Source organism: Aulostomus chinensis, chromosome 23, assembly GCF_037954235.1.
Source record: "Aulostomus chinensis isolate RoL2024-O1b breed Wild chromosome 23, RoL_Achi_v1.0, whole genome shotgun sequence".
Lineage (NCBI taxonomy): Eukaryota > Metazoa > Chordata > Actinopteri > Syngnathiformes > Aulostomidae > Aulostomus > Aulostomus chinensis.
Genome location: NC_141342.1, coordinates 19537727 through 19559311, shown reverse-complemented (window position 1 = coordinate 19559311; position 21585 = coordinate 19537727). Strand labels below are relative to the sequence as shown.

Genomic DNA, 21585 nt, shown 5'->3' with positions numbered 1-21585 from the left:
TCCGGAGATCCTCGCCCTCTCTCCCTCCGCACCACATCAAGAATCCCTCCGAAGATGCTCAACAAGACGCTGCTGGCGTGTGTGCTGCTCGGCCTGTGCGGCGCCGCCTCCTCGCTGAGATGCAGGTGGATCAACCACAAATTCACCCAGTACAGCAGAACCTCCCTCAGCCTGCTGGAGGCCATGGTAGGCGCGCTTCTTTGTGGGTTATTTAGCCTGGTATTCCCATTATACTGTAGTAAATCATGTGTGTGTGTGTGTGTGTGTGTGCAGGCCAATAATTCCACCAACACCACCGAGGACGACACCGTGACCTTCCCTAAAGAGCTCTTCTCTCAGGCATCCGAGGCACCGGTAAGTTTCCCCCTCTTGGGTTCAACAAGATTTAATTTACTTACATTGTTTTCCTCGATGGTGAAGCTCTTCCTCTCCTCTTCATTCCTCTTCTCTCCTCTTTCTCCTCCTCCTCCTCCTTCTCCTTCTTCCTCCTGCAGGCCGGGGACCGTCTGAGTTTCGTGGTACAGCTCCTGGAGGAGGTGTCGGAGCTCTTCCAGGAAGACCACAGCTCTGCGCCGTGGGAGAAGACCACCGTGGACGACTTCCTCAACATCGTCAACCAGCAGGCCGACGGGCTGCGCCCCTGCGTGAGTCCCACAAACTCCTAATCCCAAGCACCACTGTGCCCCCACGGGGCGGAAGGTGTTCTAATAATGACTTGAATTTACGCCATTTCTGTAGTACTTCTTTGACTTTTTGAGGCAATAAATTGAAGTAACACTATTCAAAAGTGCACCTGCACAATTATTCCGATCACCCCCCCCCCCCCCCGGGCGCGTCGAGGATGACGTCACTCGTGTTTAAACGTAAAGAGAATGTGTGATGAGTGTGACGTGGAAACGTGTCTTCTTTACGTATTCAGACCCAGAGCCACAAGAACAACAAGAAGCTGCAAATGTTCTTCCAGAGGCTGTCGAGACACGTCCTGGTGGCAAAGGTGAGTGTGCACTTAGCACGTCATCGCAACGGATTTGTCATGATTAGAAAAATAGAAGCAAAATATCAGATGAGATGGATTCATTCTTTCTATCAAAGCACCAATAAGTGTAAAGTCTGACTTACAGGTTGGACTTGAAGGTAAAAAACCAATAGTTTGAGTCCATGAAGGCTGCTTAACCCCATCCAAATACCACTTTATCTTCTCCTAATAGTCACAATTACTAAAAATACGCCTTCCTTTATAACTTATTGTAGTTGTCAAAGATAATTCCTCCCAAATACAAATACTGTTGAAGTACTTTTGTACTTCTGGTTCGAAAGGTACACCTCAAGTTGTCAAAGCACTGACAATTCCAAATATTTATGTCGCTCAAATGCTGTTTTTTTTTTGTCCAAACATTTATAGTTTTTAAAGCATCATCCATCAAAATGCTCCTTTGTGTTTGAATTCTCATCGTTTGACTCAGGTTGACTTGAGCTAAATCGTACTTTCTACTTTGAAACGTAACGAAGCTGCCGAGGGAAACACGCCGGGCTTTGATTATCAGGTCAAACGCAGACGCTGCGGGCCTCCATCTCTGTCTGTGTCAACGGTGGTGGTGTTGGTGTGTGCAGGGCCGCAGCGCCGACGCCTGGGAGCTGATCCGCAAGGGAGTGAAACTCCTCCTGTTCCGAGCGCAGAGGCTGATCGCATCTCCTGCCCCCTGATGGCATTCGTGCCTCCCGCCAGATGAAGAACATCTATTTATCTTTCTATTTATTGCTTATTTATATATATATATTTGTTATTTTATTTTGGCTGCTTATGTATTCATGAAGTAGTTGACAAATTGCAAATCATAAATGTTATTTTTTTTAAATATATTTTTATATGATCTTCAAAAATCGGACATATTTTTAACTTGTTCCAATAAAAAATCCTTTTCCAGCAAATAAAAAAAAGTAAATTTTTTTTTATTCCTCCAACATAAACAAAAATAGGCTGAAGTTTATTATAGCAAAAAACAAACAAACAAACCAAACAGTACTTGTTCCTTGAGTATCATGATACTGGATGTTGGGGCCGATACTTGAAGTTAAATATTTGATGTCAGTATATCAGCCTATACTCTTTAGATATTAAGTAGAGGTACGTCCAACAAAAAGTACTTAAAGTGACAGAAGTACTCATTATTTGAGCGTTCTATTCATCATGTATAATTACCAATTCATTGCCATTTACACATAATCCACATTTTAATGTTATTCAGAGCTCATTTCAGTTGGATTCTGTCGAATTTTCACGAGGATGTAAAACAGACGGATCGAATACATGAAGTACAAAATATTCTGCTTTTGTTTATGCTGATGACACTACGAGGGTAAAACCAGCTGCTAGAAAGGCCCAGCCGATACACTGCTCAGGTGAGCAAGTCACAAGGTAACGCATGCACACGCACACACACAAAATCAGTCCTCAAGCTCAGTACAACACCGTATCAAACACAACGGGACATCCATTCGAAGCACCGAAGCACCGAAGCATCAGCTGAACCGTCAGCTTTCAAGTCTCAGTGTAGATTCAACTGAATCCCATCTCTTCATTCAACAACAAACAACATCAATCAACACCAGGTGCTGCAGGTGCTGCTGGTGCTGCAGGTGCAGCAGGTGCAGCAGAACAATCTTCACATGCACTAAAAGAGCACTCAGTTGACTATGCACCAGCTACCATTTTGAGCTGAAACCACATTTTTACATTAATGGAGGAGGTTATCGCGATGCTATCGAGGTTGTGAGATGGACTCCAGTCAGTTTTCAGGAGTCTCACTCCCAGGGGGCCTCGGCTCCATCGGCCTCGGTGTAAACCGGGAGTTCTTCATACAAATCGCCTCCGCAAGTCTCGATGTTCAAGCCCTGACGGGGAGAAACAAATCAGCTCAGTTGAATTTTACAGATGTGTGGTGAATTCCACTCACATGTGAACAACTGTAGAACCATCTGATCAAAAGCTACAACAACTGGTGAGCGCAAAAGACGTCGGGCTGTGAAACCCATTAACCTTAGCTTTGCTAGCTGAGCCACTGGTGGCACTAGAACTGTTGGGTTAGCACTCTGCTAGCTAGCAAATATCATCACACCAAATAGAACAAATCTCTTGCTAATTCTTTTATTTTATTCACGGTTATGCATGTGAGTGAGGTACTTTGGAAGTTGCAACTATTGCACTGTTGTTGTTGTTGTTGTTTTTGCCTGCTATTCATTTTTACTGCACCGACAAGCAAACAAAACCTCAGTGACAAACTTTTTCTTAGCCATTTACCGGCTTTGATGAGAGAACAAGACAGTTGTGGTTCAAAAGCTCATTGGAGCAAATCTGTGCCCACACACACACACACACACACGCACGCACACACACACACACACACACACACACACGCACGCACGCACGCACGCACGCACGCACGCACACACACACACAAACAGGAAATGACCAAGGCTTTAACACTTGTGCTTTTATAAAACAGGTATGTTCAAACAAACCTCGTAGATGTGATCAGGCTCAGGCTCCTCATATGTGGTGTCCCTGTTCTTCTGCTTTTAATTTAAAAAAAAAGCAAAATAAATAAAAAGAGAAATCCCATATATATTTCAACCTCCTTCATAACTTCTTTGTGACTCCAGAATGCAGAAAGAGCCAGTCGCTCCCATTTAGCTTGAAGCTAATGGTCACCGTGGTCTAACAACAGCAAAACTGTCCAAAAATGGCGCTCCAGAAAAGTTAAACTCTCAAGTGCGTCGTCTTGCATCCACGTCTTCTTTATTTCACGTTGATCGATGTTTTCTAGTTTGTTTTTAGCTCAAGTCAAAGGTTTTATTGTTGGATGGATTGGCGGTTCCCAACCCCCCCCCCTTTTCTTTTTTTCTTTCAGATCCATCAGGTCAGTCCCAAGAAGCAATCAAGAAACATGTTTATCATGAAGGAGCTCGACACAAAAGAGCCGATGGGTTTGATGCGTGTGCAGAAACAAGTCACCGATCCACGAGCACCGGTCAGCCACTTGAGTCTTTTTCTCATTATGGCTTCTGGAACGTGAGGTTGCCGTATTTTTATGTTATATATGCAATAGTGACAACAAAACAGCTGATTTGTATTCATCACCTTGGATTATTTGAATGACTGGTTGATGATTCGGAAGTATTATAGGCAACTAAAGAGTCCTCTTAAAGGAACATAGATTTTGGCTTGCTATGCTAACACTTTCCACCCATTGCTGTGCTAAGCTAACTAGCTAGTTTCCGGGGATCTCAGAGGAAGAAGGGTCTTATTGTTGGGCTCTGTGGAAAATAAACACTAAATGAATTTCCCAGAGAGTTTTTATGTTCAACTACAGAAAAACAGAGGTTTTTTTGTGGTGCTCAGTTTGTACTCACCAGGGTTTGGTTGCGTTTTACTATGACAGCAAGACACACGGCCAGTAGCATCCCCTGGATGACCATGAGACCATCCTTCATCTTGCTCCTGTGCTCTGCATTGAGTCGGTTGATAGGTCCTGTAAGGTGAGAGAGCAGCACTTTCAAGAACGACATGGACAAAATTTAGCAGACCACAAGAAATTGCATAATTACTTCAATTACACTCACTGGCCACAAGTACTTCAGTCCCAGATCCCCATTTACCGTTCACCTTACAGAAGTAAACGCCACTGTCTTCCACCGCCGCGTTAATCAGATACAGAAATGCGTGTGAGGTCGTCGTGGAGTTACGCGTTATCGGACTGGTCAACATAACTCTCTCTCCGTCGTACTTGATGGCCTTGTACCAGTCCACATGGGATGTGTTGGGGTTTGAGACAATACAGTACATGCTTATGACTCGTCCGGTTTCCTTGCCACAGAAGCGGGGCATCTGGGTAATGGCGAGGGCGTGGGTCAGGACAACTGAGGAGACAAAAACAACAGCAATCATAAAAAAAAAAAAACTTCAATGGTAATAATGCCAGTTATTATAACTCTCTAATCAAAGAAAAGGTTGTGTCCCGCGGTGGCCATGACAACCGTTCATCACCATTATTTCCAGTGTTTCTGAAATTCTAGCACATTGAACCTTTTCACTGTGTTGGTCCTCAAATGCTGAGAGGGAGACGAGCCTTTATTCTGTGGAGGAGCCGGACTAAAGGAGCCCTCCGACTCAGGAGGCATCATCAGCGCCGATCGCGTCTCCATCAATCTGTCAACTGAACTGGAAGCTAACTTTGGACATGTCAAGTAGCAGCGTTTCCACCTGGTCTCCGACAAATACATTTGACCATGCGGCGTGCAGCTTTGGTCACAAGATGGTGACACTGGTGATGTCACACATGGCTTTAACAGACAGAGTAAAAAAGAAAAAAGGAGGAGGTCTCTGTGGCCAACTAGAGAGGAAGGCTGAGGGATCGGGCGAGCAGTCGTTCCAAGTACAAGCTTCAATCAGCCATTTTGCGTCAGACCAGAGGTGAAGACAAAGTTTGGGAACATCAGGGGGAAAACGCCGCCAGGGGAAGCATCAACTCAGCCATGGGAATTTCTTTTTCAATTGTTAAAAAAGGGACCGATCTTCCATTTTGGGCATTTTTCTTCTTCTTCTTCTTTTTTTTTTTTTTTACATCAAGCGAGCCTAAAATAAAAAAAAGTTTTTGCAAAATTGAGTTTTTTGGTTTTAATTTTTCCATTTCCATCGACTTTAGAATGAGTTTGTATATGAAATATGAAACCTTAGCATGTCATCACATTATCCATCACATCACCTAAAAATATACATAGCTTGAAATTCTTTTGTTACCACTGTTACCTTCCTCTGAAATGCACTTTCCACAGCTGATGGTCGCTTACATGAGAGCAGCTACAGGTCACAGCTCACCAACTTGAACAATCATTATTTTGTGTTGTTTTTTTGAGATTCTTTAACTGAGAAGACATTCAACTTCCTCTTTCCTCCAGATGGCCAGGAAGTAATGGTATTGTCTCAAAAATAACATGCAAAATATCCAGAGGCACTAAAACTGCAGTCTGACAAATAGAGACACAATAAAATGCATAAAGACTAAAATGTTTTGCTGATTGTATTTCTTCAAACAGCATTCAGTGTGATAGGAATCTTCATATTCAGCACCGGGACTGTGATTTTTGTTTTCAGTTCGTACCAATCAGACTGGAAGATTCACCGACCTGAAAAAATGATCCACGTGAGCCCACAGTGTCCAGCCAGCAACCATCCCATGGTGACACGCTAAAGGAAACTACTCTACTTTGACAAGTGCGTCAGTCTCTCTGCAGCTCTGGTGAAAACACGGAGGAGAAGTGCCTGTTCCCGCTGGGCCTGTTTTCACACTCGCTTTAACCCCAAGGCAAATAAGGGGAGGAGTCTGTTAGAGTGATTTGTATTTTATTTCATCATATATTCACATGTTATTTGTATTTTATCTCATTATATTCTCACATTTTGTAAGAAACTTCCTTCTAAAAGTGAACACACACACGCACGCACGCACGCACACACACACACAAACAGGAAATGACCAAGGCTTTAACACTTGTGCTTTTATAAAACAGGTATGTTCAAACAAACCTCGTAGATGTGATCAGGCTCAGGCTCCTCATATGTGGTGTCCCTGTTCTTCTGCTTTTAATTTAAAAAAAAAAGCAAAATAAATAAAAAGAGAAATCCCGTACAGATAGCAAGCAACTAAACTATTAATAAACACTGAACATCACAACTGAAGCACTTTTGCGCTTACTATGGGTTTTTCCTTAAGTCTAAATTCTTGCTTGTGTTGTACGTCCCTTTGGACAAAAGCGTCTGCTAAATGAAATTGTAGAATAGTAGAACATCACCCACACACTCATCACGCAAAATGCTTTAACAAATAGTCAACAGCTGTTTGAGAGTGCAGGACTAGCTAAAGCTAGCTAATGCTCATACACTTTCTCAAAAAGTATATTTTCCCTTTAAAGTAGCAATGAACACCTGAGTATCTTGAGTGCATATATATATATATATATATATATATATATATATATATATATATATTTCAACCTCCTTCATAACTTCTTTGTGACTCCAGAATGCAGAAAGAGCCAGTCGCTCCCATTTAGCTTGAAGCTAATGGTCACCGTGGTCTAACAACAGCAAAACTGTCCAAAAATGGCGCTCCAGAAAAGTTAAACTCTCAAGTGCGTCGTCTTGCATCCACGTCTTCTTTATTTCACGTTGATCGATGTTTTCTAGTTTGTTTTTAGCTCAAGTCAAAGGTTTTATTGTTGGATGGATTGGCGGTTCCCAACCCCCCCCCCCCTTTTTCTTTTTTCTTTTTTTCTTTCAGATCCATCAGGTCAGTCCCAATAAACAATCAAGAAACATGTTTATCATGAAGGAGCTCGACACAAAAGAGCCGATGGGTTTGATGCGTGTGCAGAAACAAGTCACCGATCCACGAGCACCGGTCAGCCACTTGAGTCTTTTTCTCATTATGGCTTCTGGAACGTGAGCTTGCCGTATTTTTATGTTATATATGCAATAGTGGGCTGCACGGTGGTGCAGTGGTCAGCACTGTGGCCTCACAGCAAGAAGGTTCCGGGTTCGAGTCCCGGCTCGGGCACGGGATCTTTCTGTGTGAGTCTCCATGTTCTCCCCGTGCCTGTGTGGGTTCTCTCTGGTACTCCAGTTTCCTCCCACAGTCCAAAAACATGCAATTGGGGACGAGGCTGATTGATACTCTAAATTGACCGTTGGTATGAATGTGAGTGTGAATGGTTGTTCGTCTCTCCATGTCGGCCCTGCGATGGACTGGTGACCTGTCCAGGGTGAACCCCGCCTCTCACCCGTTGACGCTGGGATAGGCTCCAGCCCCCCCGCGACCCTTAATGTGTAGGAATAAGCGGAAGATGATGATGGATGGATGGATATGAAATAGTGACAACAAAACAGCTGATTTGTATTCATCACCTTGGATTATTTGAATGACTGGTTGATGATTCGGAAGTATTATAGGCAACTAAAGAGTCCTCTTAAAGGAACATAGATTTTGGCTTGCTATGCTAACACTTTCCACCCATTGCTGTGCTAAGCTAACTAGCTAGTTTCCGGGGATCTCAGAGGAAGAAGGGTCTTATTGTTGGGCTCTGTGGAAAATAAACACTAAATGAATTTCCCAGAGAGTTTTTATGTTCAACTACAGAAAAACGGAGGTTTTTTTGTGGTGCTCAGTTTGTACTCACCAGGGTTTGGTTGCGTTTTACTATGACAGCAAGACACACGGCCAGTAGCATCCCCTGGATGACCATGAGACCATCCTTCATCTTGCTCCTGTGCTCTGCATTGAGTCGGTTGATAGGTCCTGTAAGGTGAGAGAGCAGCGCTTTCAAGAACGACATGGACAAAATTTAGCAGACCACAAGAAATTGCATAATTACTTCAATTACACTCACTGGCCACAAGTACTTCAGTCCCAGATCCCCATTTACCGTTCACCTTACAGAAGTAAACGCCACTGTCTTCCACCGCCGCGTTAATCAGATACAGAAATGCGTGTGAGGTCGTCGTGGAGTTACGCGTTATCGGACTGGTCAACATAACTCTCTCTCCGTCGTACTTGATGGCCTTGTACCAGTCCACATGGGATGTGTTGGGGTTTGAGACAATACAGTACATGCTTATGACTCGTCCGGTTTCCTTGCCACAGAAGCGGGGCATCTGGGTAATGGCGAGGGCGTGGGTCAGGACAACTGAGGAGACAAAAACACACACACACACACACATTGGTTATGATTGTTTATGTATGCATTACGATTTATGTCCAAGGCGAGGCTCCAAGTGCTGGTCTCACACATACACCGTTTATGGAAACAAAAGGTTTGGAGACCAAGGCCACCGTCCCCTCACATCTTCCAGACACTTATAAATCCTTGGTGACACAATATCTCCAGAACACCTTGAAGGAATTTCCCAAAATTTGGCACCAGCATACTCACGGTGGAAAGAATTTTGATGGTCAGAGGTCACGGTCACTTCACACGTTCCTGATATGTCAGCGGCGCTTTGAGGGAATTTTGTCGACTCTGTCACAAACACCCACCTGGACCCTCAGATGAACTGAAATGATTCGGAACCTCTCGTCTGTCCCGCTGCTGTGAATGAGTTCTCCCAGGAACGTCTGGAGGAACTGCAGTTACATCTGGACCAACATCTGCGTCACCATTACTATTTATCTTAAAGATGGGATAAATTCTACCTTAAGATGAAGTTGGTTTATAGAGTTTGGACATTTTAGGCTTAAAAAAAAAATCCAGTTGAAGAGACTAATTCATAAACTAATATGAGAAATAATATTGCCTATTCAGATCAAACTAATAATCCATTTTGGTATATTTTCATACAGTACTCTTTTAGTTTAGTAGGATTTGACATGGAAGTACACTGGTCAGAGTAAAAGACACGACTAGGTCAACATTCTGGCCTGTTTACCTCTACTGGCCACCAGGGGGCCTCAGCATACCAGTGTAGTCTCAATGACTGACAACATGATTTCACTGCCTACTTTCCCCCATGAGTAGGCCTAACATTTTATTCTAACAATGAAATTACAAATTTTTACAATAACAAATTGTATAAATATACAAAACAGGAAAATAAAAGAAACAAAAAAAAAAATTGTACATACAGGCAACACTGGATGTAGCAGTAGAGCTTCTCATCTGGCTCCCTCCATCAGAAATGTAAACAAAGGAGGACGCTCCACTGTGAATTTTACTCAACCATCAGAGGAGACTTCAGCCGAGTGGTGCAGCAGTGTGTCAACCTCAAGTAGGGCTGCTGCAGGTCATATTACAGACTTCTGACAGGAATAACCGCCATGCTGTAGCGGCAGGATAAGACAAAGACCACATGTGCAGGAAGCCTTCATGAACGTTCCCCCCAGGTTAATGTTAAAATGCGCTATGCTCCGTTTCTGAGACCTACGCTGAGCTGTAAAAAAAAAACAAAAAAAACAACAACTACCCAACAATACAACCGTAAAAGTGCTCACATAGATGTGTGTATACTTTATATTCAGAGTAAGACATCTTGAAATTAGTTAAGACAGCAAGTGAAGCAGCCTTTTTTACATGAAGGATAAACTTGAGATTAATAAATACAGTGAGCACAAAGGCTGAAAACAAACAGGTGTGATGATGTACACATGGGAAAGCAGCGTTTCCTCTCAGTTTCAGTGTCTTGGACTTGATCCTGAACACAGTTGCTGTTTTAGACATCCAGATTCATTTAGGACCAATACAAAGAAGAAAAAAAGGCACGTTAATGTTCATGTTCTTGACTGATTTTAAAGCAATGCCTCACTCCAAAATAATTACCTTATCATTTACTCACAGGTAGATGTCTTGAATTCATGAAGATCCCCCCCCCCCCCCCAGCACGACTTCGCGGCGAATCGAAATTTCTGAAAACACTAGCCACATGTTGTAGGTACAAGCTAATAGAGACTGAATATTAGCAACAAATCTGTACAAAACACGTGTTTAGAAACAGGGAGACACATCGTCCAGTTCTTGAGGAATTCCAGACATCTTAAGGTTGATTAACTCAGACACAAGCCATCATTTTTGGGTGACCTGCACAGATAACCTTCAAACTTAAAACCCACCGATTGGATAGCAAATAAAAACATGTCTTAAAGGTTTTGACACCGTTTAATATCTGACAGGGCTAAAAAAAAAAAAAAAAAAGAAGTAAATAAATAAAAATAAAAGAAGTAGACAAAACATTTATCAGACATGCATATATTACTTATGAGCTCACCTCAGAAAACAGGAAGGTCTCTCAGTCTTACACGGTCAACTGTTCTAACGTGACCTGGAAGGGATATAAATAGTGCAATATAAACTGGGCCTCTCTGAATGAGCCGGTCAGCGATATTTACTGCAGTAGCTAACACACGTTATTGTTAACCAGTGATGAATGGCAGTTTAGTTGGAAGGCTTTGATAAATGTGACTTACTTTCAATTTAAATCCTGCTTCACTGTCAAATTGAGGAAATGAGCATACAGGGCACACATGAATGTGACTTACTGCGTGATTTCACCAAGAAAGTGTATTTTGTCCGTCAAGTACTTGCAAACAGATGTCTTGAGCTCAAAGCATTTACTGACTCCAGAATGCATAAAGGGCAACTATGTATATTTAGCTTGAGCACGGCAACTGACAGCCAATAGCAGCAAAGCTGGCCGAAAACATCAGTTTGAAGCTCAAGCTCATTGTCCTGTGTGATAATACGCAAAAGAAAACGTGTATTTATCTGGAAAATACACTCTTGAGTTTGAAGAACAGATGTTTTTGGGCAGTTTTATTGTTGACAGCCGTCAGCTGTGTCTTTTTTTTCCTTTTCTTATGGCTAAAATTAATGGGAAGTGCACTGTATGTCCGCCAACACAAACAAGAGCTAAATGATTTAAGATAATTTACCTCCTGATATTTGGCAAGCACTGCTGGTGACATCTGCTAGCCTGTACTATTGGATAGAAAACTATGCACTTGAGTTCCTTCTGTCCCAGAAAGATGCTAAAATATTGAATAACAAAAGCAGGAATTGATTTTTCAAGGTTTAAACGATATTTAGTGCAGTGTAAACGTTTTATGCAACGTGAAGAAACAAGACTACAACAATTACTTGTGGCTGTTTGTTATACAATTGACTCTCTGAGATTCGCCTGTAGGCTCAGGAGGTATTGATTGGGGGAAGAATGTAATAAAACCTCATTCGTAATTTCTACAGGTACAACCATGATATTGGGCTCAGGAGGTTCTGGACCAGCTTGGGCCTCAGTGACATGTGACACTGTCTCAGGATTAAAAGGCTGTTGTCTTGCAAGAATTTCCAAAGCAGCCTGTTCCATCTGCTCGGCAAGGTCCTCATTGCTCCCGTAGAGCACTCCCATCTTTTGTGCAAGCAGTCCCTCTTTCTCTGGTGGCTCCTCACCTCTGTCCTTCCCCTTCATCCTTTTGGAGCGATGCAGAAAAGCAGCGTGGCATATGCAGCGCTTGAGTAGGTGTACGCGGTAAGCCTTTTGAATGACCACGGCAGCACTCTGCTCTTCCTTGTGGCGCACAGTTGTGGTAACCGGCGCAAAGGAGTCTGAGGTGGGGTTGCTAAGGATAAACTTAGCCTCAATGCTCTCTCGCATTGCCATCATTTCCACCGTGTCTCCCAGAACCATCTGCGTGACCGCCAACAAGACATCCACACAGTGGATCCTGTCCCCGATGACAAGGGGCAGATCCATTTCAATCAGGCGAAGACGGTTCGGCTTGGCCACTCGTAGCGGCTCCTGTAAGGTGTCACAAAAATCGGAGAGCTGGCTGTACTCAATAAACTGAGTTCCCTCTAAGTCAAACTTCTCCCAAGTTTCATTAAACATCTCAAAGTCTTCCTCACAGAGTGCGTCGCCACTTTCCTCCTGTGCAACGCTGAAGTTCTCTAAGATGATGGCGATGTACATGTTGACCACCACTAAGAATGAGATGATGATGTAGCTGCAGAAGAACATCATGCCCATACCTGGGCTACCGCAGTTACCCTTTACATCTGTGCCTGGATTCTCAAAGTCTGGATCGCAGTCTGGGGGCTCCCTGTTCAGCATCGGGAGTAAGAGTCCATCCCAGCCAGCTGACGTTGTAATCTGAAACAAGCAAATGATGCTTCCACCGAATGTCTCAAAATTAAAAATATCATCAATTCCAGCCTCTTTTTTGACATAAGCAAAGTTCGACATGCCAAATATGGAGAAGATGAACATGATGAGGAAGAGCAGCAGGCCAATATTAAACAGGGCAGGAAGTGACATCATCAGAGCAAAGAGAAGCGTCCGAATGCCCTTGGCTCCTTTGATAAGACGCAGAATCCTGCCTATTCTGGCCAGTCTGATCACTCTGAAGAGAGTTGGTGACACAAAGTACTTCTCAATGAGGTCTGACAGCATTGTCCCTGAAATAGAGGGAGATGAACCGTAATTAGGCACTTGTGGTTTCTTCAAAACAATGAAATTCAAAGTTTCAGGGAAATATAATTCATAATTCTGTTTTACAGGAAAGACGACAGATATGCCTCTCTCTTCCGTGCTGTGATAGGGAGCTGAGACCTAGAGAGAACGGCTGACCGCTAGTTAGCTTAGCATACCTCTGTCAGAAATCCTCAGGATCATGGCTCGTCCAGAAGTCATCATACTCTTAAAAAGTCAGCTGTGATTAGTAGTTGCAGTCGCCCGTCTAGTTGTCAGCAAATTGAAGTTACAAAGGAACTTTAAAAGTGTTGTTTGAAATCCCCTCGCCAGCCAATTTTGTCAGGAAAGCAGCTTCAACTCTGATTCAAAAATTCTCAATTCTAAATTTTCATTTCATTGATGCACAATTCTACTTCTACTAATGCATACAAGGACCGTTTTGGAGGAAAAAAGCCTGTTCGACGACTTAAAGGAGAGATGCTAAACACTTCCAGGCTAATACATTCACCATGTTAAGCTAACTAGCAGATAGCTGGCGTCTATGGGTGCTAATGCAGCACACAGAGGAGAAGTGGGTCTGTGTGGCATTGGGGAGGATGGACAATGAGCGTATTTCCCCCAAAACTTTCTATAAATACATAATGCACCCACCTGCTATTGAGAGGATGACAACAACAAAATCAAAAACGTTCCATCCATTAGTGAAAAAGTATTGCCGCAGGGCGAAGAGCTTCAGCGTACACTCTCCCGTGAAGACAGCAATAAAAGCCAGATTCACTTTGAAAAGGAAATCCTCCTTCCCTGCACTTTGGTTATCCGTCTCAACCATCATGGTCACCATATTGAGGCAGATGAGCACCATGATGAAGATGTCAAAGAACTGCTGATGGACCAAGTCATACACCATTCCCTGGATTAGGTTCTGCAGGTCAAAGGGAAATGAGGGGTGGGGGATGGTAAGAAACAGAAACACAAATCCATAGGGTCATTTAGCCTGTTCACACCAGCAGTGTGTAGAAAAGGTCAGTGCAGAGGTCAGGGATGACATCGTCATGCCACGCATGCCAAGCTGATTAGCCATTACTTCAACTTACCTTCATCATACTTTTTAACATCAAACAATGTAACTGAATTACAATAGTGATTTTTTTTTTTTTTAACAATAGTAAATTGTATATTGCGTCAGTGTAAATAAGAATACAAACACATGACGTACAGCCGGGCGGGGAATTGGCTTCTGAGGCTTCTTGGAACCTAGTTTCTTCATGGCTTCATAGTATTTTTTCTGTTCCTCAGTCATAAAGATGTCTTTATCTCCTAATTGCAGATACAAAACCATACAAAGATCATTCATGTGTACATGTGGACGATGTCTGACATACACACTCGTAGTTGTACACATAATAGTAGCATAGTAATACGTATCTTTTTCTTTTGCTGGTTGAAATTATCAATAATGACACCAATGAAGAGGTTGAGTGTAAAGAACGAGCCAAAGATGATGAAGATGACAAAGTATATGTACATGTAGAGGTTAATCTCGTAAGATGGTTGCTCCTCAACCTAAAAGAAAAAAAAAAAGAGTCAAAAGGTATTTTGTTGTCTTTTCGTCATAATTAAAATAACTGTGAAAAGTTGAAACCAAAATCCAAAAGGAATGGACAATGGTACAGTCTCAGTTTATCAAGTGTGAGTTTAATGGTTGCAGCCATACTTATTGCAGTGTCTCATGTCTTTCATTGCCATTATTTGAATAACTACCTCTCTTGAGTCAACAGCGGCATACATGATGTCCATCCAGCCTTTAAAAGTTGCCTACAAGTACAGAGAACATCCAAACATGGACCATTTTACAGAAAAACTTTGCACACTTTGGCAGGGAATCACAACTTTTTTTTCAAAGTTGTTGTAATTACAACAGCACCACTCACAATTTGAAGCAGGGACAAGTAGCCTTTTCCAACATTGTCGTAGTTGACTTTGACGTTGACCCAGCGGGCCTCCTGAGTGGCCTCCTTGACGTTCATGCATTCGCTCCTGTTGTTGACCTCGGCCATGGGGAAAATCTCCTCTGAGGTGGTGTTGATGCAGCGGTAGAACTTGCCAGCAAACAGGTTAACTCCCATGATGCTGAAGATGAGCCAGAAGATCAGACACACCAGAAGGACGTTGAAGATGGAGGGAATCGCTCCAATAAGAGCGTTCACCACCACCTGCCCGAAAACACAGGCCTGGGTTAGCATCGCATCGGAAAATACGTATCTATAAACTGAGCAGCAACCTTGTCATGAGTCAGTATGATGCACACGCATGGCCTTACCTCAGTGAGCTCTGTTTCAGCAGCCATAGTGAGAGCATGCAGTCAAACAAACAAGGTAGAAGAAAGCCAGTCAAATTAGTAAAACAGTGCATTGAACGTGCAACACATTAGAGGCCCTATGCTTCAAAATACTGCGCTGTAATGCAGGTGATACATGGACGGATTGTTTTACAAAGTGTGAACACTACTGTTGAGGTCTGAGGAGGTTTAGGCACAAAAACATCTGATTTGTTTTGGGAAAGCAACGTGGCTTGGGTGTATGTGACTGAAGCTGTCATTGTCCTCCCATCCAACTTCTGTCGCTTATTCTGGACTGGGTTGCAGTGGCAGCAAATTGAGAGACCCAGTTGTCACTCTCCCCAACACCACACCCCAGCTCCTCCTGGGGGTCCCTGAGGCGTTCCCAGGCCAGCTGAGATATATTATCTCTCCAGCCTGTTCAGGGTCCACCACAGGGCCTCCTATCAACTGGATATGCCAGGAAGTCCTCCAAAAAGGAAGAGGCAGGGAGCCGATTCCTCTGTATATGAAGAACCAGTGCTTCCATGCCAAGCTTACTCTGAATATCTGAGCCCCTCTAAAGCTGAACCCAACCATCCTTTCGGTCACTGCATAAAGCTCGCGACTACAGGTGAGGGTTGGAACCTAAATCACCTGGTAAATTAAGAAATTTGCCTTCTGACACACCTTTTTCTTCACCTGAACAGCATCTCACTCATGCTGCATCATTCGTGAACAGAACCCTGAGAAGTCTTTCACATGGGGCTCAAGAACAATCTGGCCTCTGTTCATAAAAGCACACTAAAGCAGCAGTCAAAGGACCGATCCTTGAGGGGTTCCTACAGCGTCAGTATTTGATGCAGCGGGAGTGAGAACAATTTGAAACATCACAGCCATGTACATCGGTCAAAGCAGTAGACAATTCAAAATGAGCATCGATGGACAGGAACTCACCCTCATCCCTTCAAATCTTGACAGTGCCCGGAGAGGCCTGAGTGCCCTAAGAGTTCTGAGGGATTTGATTGGTCCCAGTTCAGAGTAGCCCATCCAGTTGGCAACTAAACTAATCAGGGAAATCTGTGGCAGAATCAAAACATTTCCTATTCAAGTGTTACCACGGACCTTATCTGATGTAAAATATGCTCAACGGTGCTGAGAGGAGCCACTATTCATTGTCCAAACTTACATCTACGATGAAAAAGTCTAACCAGCACCAAGCATTGGTGAAGTAGGTCTTGAAACCATATGCAACCCATTTAAGAAGCATCTCGATGACAAAGACGTAGGTGAAAACTTTATCAGCATACTCCAGAATGATTTTGATGGTTCTGCGTCTTTCTATGTATATGTCTTCAAAGGCCTATTAAAAAAAGAATATTAGATACCAGAACGCATTTCCATGACAGATAATCTTTCTAAACATGTTGCACAGACGACAGCACTCACCAGAGCGCCGCTGCTGAGGAGGATCATAAATATGATGAAGGTTTCAAACCAGTCGTGCTCTACAATAGTGAAGCAGGTCCTCCGTAGGTTCCACCATTTCTTGCCTCTACCCTCGGTGATGTCCACGGTGAGACACGGCCAGCGTCTCACACAGGCTGAGGAGCAGGGAGAATCAAAAGCATGAGGACTGGCAGGGCTACACTGGTATACTGATGTGGTTCCTTAGTAGTTCTTCATACTGTCGGTGAAGCAGGCTTCAGGTTCCACTGGCTCAGGCTCCTCCTCTTCCTCTTCCTCTGGTTCAGGAGCAGGTGGTTGATAGTCCACAGTGCTGCATATCGATGAATCCCCATCATCCAAAGCACCCATCAGCTAGTCAATCACAACAGAGGCTCAGTGACAAAGCCACCATGCAAAACATACATGACTCAATTTTATTCCATTTATTTTTAGCAAAATGAATGATTTTTGCTTTAACCTGCAGGTGAAGCTCAGTTACACGCGTTGTTTTTGTTCTTAAATACAGAGGAAAGATGCTTGGTTCTAGAGCGGGTAAGGGTTACTCACTTTGACTTTTCCTGGCATACTAATTTTGTCTTCTTGGTTCTCCTGAAAAAGCACAGCAACTTGAGTAAGTAGTCATTGGCAGATAGAGGGAGATAGGTTTGAGAATTGGCAGAGTACTGCATTATCGTAACATGATCTTAAGTGAACTAACAGATTTTTACAATGAGACTGGGGCAGAGGGAAATAAAAAGTTGGGTTAAAATGCAGTTGCTATCAGCTTGCAGGACACTGGCTGAAAGTAGGTCTTGTTTTTTTTCCCCCCGTGTTTTTCCTCTCAGCTTTTTGTGCTTTTCTGTGCTTTGGTAGTTCCGAGCAAACATCTGGTGCAGGGTACTCAAACTCAAAATACCATGGGGCCACTGATGGTGCATAACGCCCCTTGCATGATAGCACGTGGGTTATGTAGTCAGAGCTGGCTATTTCTGGTTAACTCTATAATAACAAACCTTCAGACTTTCCAACGTTATAAAACCTGGTGAAGCACATTTGCGGTTGGGAAATGAGTCTTTTTCTTGATGTGGTGGTCGACTGAGCTACATACCGAGTCGTGCTGCTCATTTTGCTCTTCTAAAATGTCCGAGTTGTTGGTGTCATCAACATCATCCTCGTTGTCCTCGCAATCCTCGCCATCCTCGCCTAGGTTTTCAACATCTGACTCTCCCTGGGCGATGGGGACATTGAGACTGATCTCTCCGCCAACGATAAATCCAGAAGGTCGGCCTTCAACCAGACAGTTGGATATTCCATCTACCAGTTTACAATTCTGACTGTTGTCCAAGTGGTTCATTTCAATTCCCTCTATTTTAGAGTCCTCCATGTCTGCCGGGCCCTCATCGGTCTCCTGGGGTTCTCTGCCCAGTATCCGCAGGATCATTCGAATAATGAACGCTTTAAACCAGTTGACACCACGCGTGATCCTGCCGATGGCGATCTGGAGGTTGTTCATCTCTCCATCGTCATCTCCTGCAGAAAGGTTGTCGCCACTGAAGGAGCTGAGCAGCAAGGCCAGGAAGAGGTTCAACACCTGAGGACAGAAACATGGCCTGATGATAAATATACACACCCACCTGATGCAAAAACAGGAAATATCTATAATTTCTATGCATGGTTTGTTAACGAGAATCAAATTATCAGAAATTTGTCGGCGAAAAGAAATTTTTAAAGTGAATAAACATTGATCAAATATATAGACAGTTAATTAAATTCAAATATTAAACTGTTTAACTCAATTGGATATATTGAATATACATAATTCTTAATTATTTTATCTCTTTTGCTAAATATCTCTACAAACAAACAATGTCACGTGCGATTCCGTACTTGATCTGCAAGTGAGATAATTCTGTTGATTTCTCACAGGGCCGCTTGTGACAACATTGTCAATTATCTGAAGCAAACGCACTAATTTGGTCCCCTGATGGTATACGGCCCTGCTGTCTGCCTTACTGTTGCAGACGTATCTATCTTTAGTTAGTTTCTAAAATCAATTTCTCGGTTCCTATTTCTCAGCTTTAGCAGAAGATCATGGTTACACGGGCCGAGGGGCGGGCTCTTCCTCCAGGGAAAGAGTTACAAATCAGAAATGTGGGTTGGTGGGGGGGGGTGGGCTGCACAAAAACCTGAGCAGACTAGAAGGGTTCCAGTTCATTCTTAGGACCTCTGCAGTGGACAAAAGGGGCCTCTCAGTCATTATTACTCCATCTGTTCTTCTTTCATTTCATTCTATTTTTACTATCAGTCGCTATGTTTGAACAATGTTAGAAAAAGTTGATTTATTGTCGTACTTCCACTAAAACTGGACAGCAGTGAAATCGTACTGAAATAAATTTCCCAAAGGACCAACAGATAATTCGGCTGGGTGTTGGATTAGTCTGGCGCGCGTCGCCCCTTACTGGCCTGGTGTTCAGCGCGTGTTCCGTAGTGTGAACTGTGGGGTTTAACCTGGAACAGCAAAAAGCTCAGGGAGGCATCTCAGCGGTGTGAAAACTACAGCAAAAAAAAAAAACCAAACATGTATTTCTGGACAAAGACACAAACTTTATGCCGTCTCAGTTTAAAGATTTTTTAGTATGTGACAAAAAAAAGGAGCATTACAAGAAAGTCTGACAGCCACCAGTTCTTAGAGGGTAAACTACACCGCTTCCTAGCGTCCTGAAACAAATCAATAAACAGGTTCTTCCTTGTTTGTGTGTACTAGGACAGCGGCAGCAGTACAATTAAACGGCCTAATCAAGCTGTAACTGTAGCTCAACTGAACTGTGCATGTAAACTGAAGTGAAAATGTGCTATACAAACAAATGTGTCCTGCCTAATGTGTGAATAAGTGAGCTTTAGAGGTGTTGCTGGGATAGCATGCGAAGCTTAGCTAATCACATTAGAGAGGTTATCTTCTGATGTAAATCTTGGCAAGAAAATTAATAAATGTAACAACCAAAATGTTGCACTGTCACTTTAAGACCCTCCTCCTTAGCACTGGCCGTCTTAGCTTAGTTGCATAAAATATGAAAAATGTCAGTAGTTTTCTTCTTGACGAAGAGAGAGAAAGTGGCTCAAGGCAATAATCGAAGTATGATCGCAACATATTCCTAAACATGCACCTGAAATCCACCGGGCTTCATATGTCGCGGCCCCGATGGGTCAATAAGATTACCTCGTCATCAATTATATCTGCTATCAAATTACTTTCCGTAGCAGCCGACCCTCAGCTCGCTCAGCTGTCTGTGTTTGTTCCCACCGTGGCAGCGTGCTCGCTCCAGATCTTAGCACATCAAGGTCAAAACTACAGTTTAGTGTCTCAAGTCATCTGATTTAAATAGAAACCCCCTCCCGTGAAGTGGACTATGTGCCTTTATGTCCGTGTAAATAGTGTGTGTGTATGTATGTTTATGAGTTTGAGAGTTGGAAGTTGAGTGTGTGACAAAGACGCCGTAACAATTTTGGCACCGTGCAGCTGGTGTGATGTATTTGCCAGCATTCTTGATGATGAGCCATTTCCGTTTCATTTCTTTGGATAACCTAACAGGAAATGGTTACGGATTAATGGGCTTCAATACCATCCTGAAATGAAAGTGATCATCCTCGTCATCTGTATCCTCTTATCCTGCGAGGAGGATACAGTGTCACAGGCAGTAATTCCACACTCCAGAATTCTTTACCGACGTTCTCAAACTAATGTCTCATCACACACATTCACAGAGGTGTGGTTTCAGGCCGAGTGTTCACTTTCCTGCCTAATCGAATCAAGAAAAAATAAATAAGTTAAAATTTAGGGATTCTGCAGTACATTTTTAAGAGCATTTTCACCACAAAAAACTGTGTGAACAGTGATTTGCAGGATTTTTTTTTCTAAACGTTCTATTGCTCTGCATGTTATTATCCTTGTTTATACTTTTTATCTATTTTTTCCCGTCTGCACGGCAGATGAAACCTTATGGTGCGCCAGTATTGACCCGCAGGCCCCACTTTGGGAAGCCTTGTTCTATAACATATGAAGAGTTATACCTAGTAACAGAAGCAGAGAACAGTCATGCTTCTAGAAGTTCAATTCTGGAGCTCATGAGTTAATTAACATTCTTTTCTTCTTCTTTTTTTTAAAGAAAGTTGCATTTGTTTTTTGTCAGGAAGATGAAATAAACTGAACCTTTATCATGAGAAGACCAGCTCCGATGTGTTGAGATAAAACAATAACTAACGCCAAAAACAGCACTGAAAACGCAATCGCAAGCAAGGCTGCTCTTGGCTTCTGCAGTTTTCAACAGTATCTATTTCAAATAAATTTTGAAGTCAGTACTTTTTTATATTATTTTTTAAATATGTTTGGGAATAACAATAAATATTGGCATATGCTTCCAGAACCCAGTAGGAGTTACACTCAACTGATCTCACATTTTGCCCCAAAACAACCAAACAAATGCCCAAGTCCTCAGCTCTCTCTCTCTCTTCTGTGTGTTCTGCTTTGACATAAATATGAATGTAGCATCCTAAAATGCCCCTAAACCCTTTCATCCCCCGGCAGTGTGTGTGTGTGTGTATGTGCGTGTGTGTGTGCGCGCGCGCGCGTTCACACGTGCACGAGATCAAGGCATCCGTCAGCTGAGGCGTTAACTAAAACTGCTGAGACCACAAAATCTCCTGCCATCTTAATAAGATAACCAACGGATTCAAAGAGATTTCACTCAACAGTTTGTCAGCTTTACAGCTTCTCAGTATAGCAGCAGCATCGCTGAGTATCAGCACGTGTGAG

The 21585-nt window shown here is 43.0% G+C and overlaps 3 protein-coding genes across 4 annotated transcripts in view; 1 reads left to right on the top strand and 2 right to left on the bottom strand.

Moving 5' to 3' along the window:
* The first annotated feature begins 54 nt into the window (after positions 1-54).
* On the top strand, positions 55-1704 carry ifnphi4 (interferon phi 4). The gene is made up of 5 exons (XM_086196377.1): positions 55-186; positions 274-354; positions 495-644; positions 920-994; positions 1612-1704. Exons 1-5 carry the CDS (start codon positions 55-57, stop codon positions 1702-1704), a joined length of 531 nt encoding a protein of 176 aa, XP_086052503.1.
* A 202-nt stretch (positions 1705-1906) lies between these two features.
* On the bottom strand, positions 1907-6349 carry cd79b (CD79b molecule, immunoglobulin-associated beta). 2 transcript variants are annotated; one of them, XM_086195415.1, is made up of 5 exons: positions 6184-6349; positions 4621-4917; positions 4411-4529; positions 3520-3573; positions 1907-2892 (listed from the first exon to the last, which is right to left on the bottom strand). In XM_086195415.1, the coding sequence occupies exons 1-5, from the start codon at positions 6233-6235 to the stop codon at positions 2803-2805; spliced, it is 612 nt and encodes a 203-aa protein (XP_086051541.1). In that variant the 5' UTR covers positions 6236-6349; the 3' UTR covers positions 1907-2802. The 2 variants fall into 2 exon arrangements, with proteins under 2 accessions (XP_086051541.1, XP_086051542.1); XM_086195416.1 differs by having other exon boundaries at positions 3520-3570.
* A 4093-nt stretch (positions 6350-10442) lies between these two features.
* The window catches only part of scn4aa (sodium channel, voltage-gated, type IV, alpha, a), a 36893-nt gene continuing 25750 nt past the window's right edge, over positions 10443-21585 (bottom strand). Inside the window, exons 18-29 of the mRNA XM_086196340.1 lie at positions 17884-18366; positions 17343-17384; positions 17015-17147; positions 16776-16930; positions 16516-16689; positions 16284-16406; positions 14941-15222; positions 14771-14824; positions 14431-14572; positions 14226-14326; positions 13661-13931; positions 10443-12993 (exon numbers count right to left, since the gene is read on the bottom strand). Coding sequence (XP_086052466.1) covers positions 11693-12993; positions 13661-13931; positions 14226-14326; positions 14431-14572; positions 14771-14824; positions 14941-15222; positions 16284-16406; positions 16516-16689; positions 16776-16930; positions 17015-17147; positions 17343-17384; positions 17884-18366 — 3261 coding nt within the window. The 3' untranslated portion in view covers positions 10443-11692. The remainder of the gene's footprint in view (positions 12994-13660; positions 13932-14225; positions 14327-14430; positions 14573-14770; positions 14825-14940; positions 15223-16283; positions 16407-16515; positions 16690-16775; positions 16931-17014; positions 17148-17342; positions 17385-17883; positions 18367-21585) is intronic.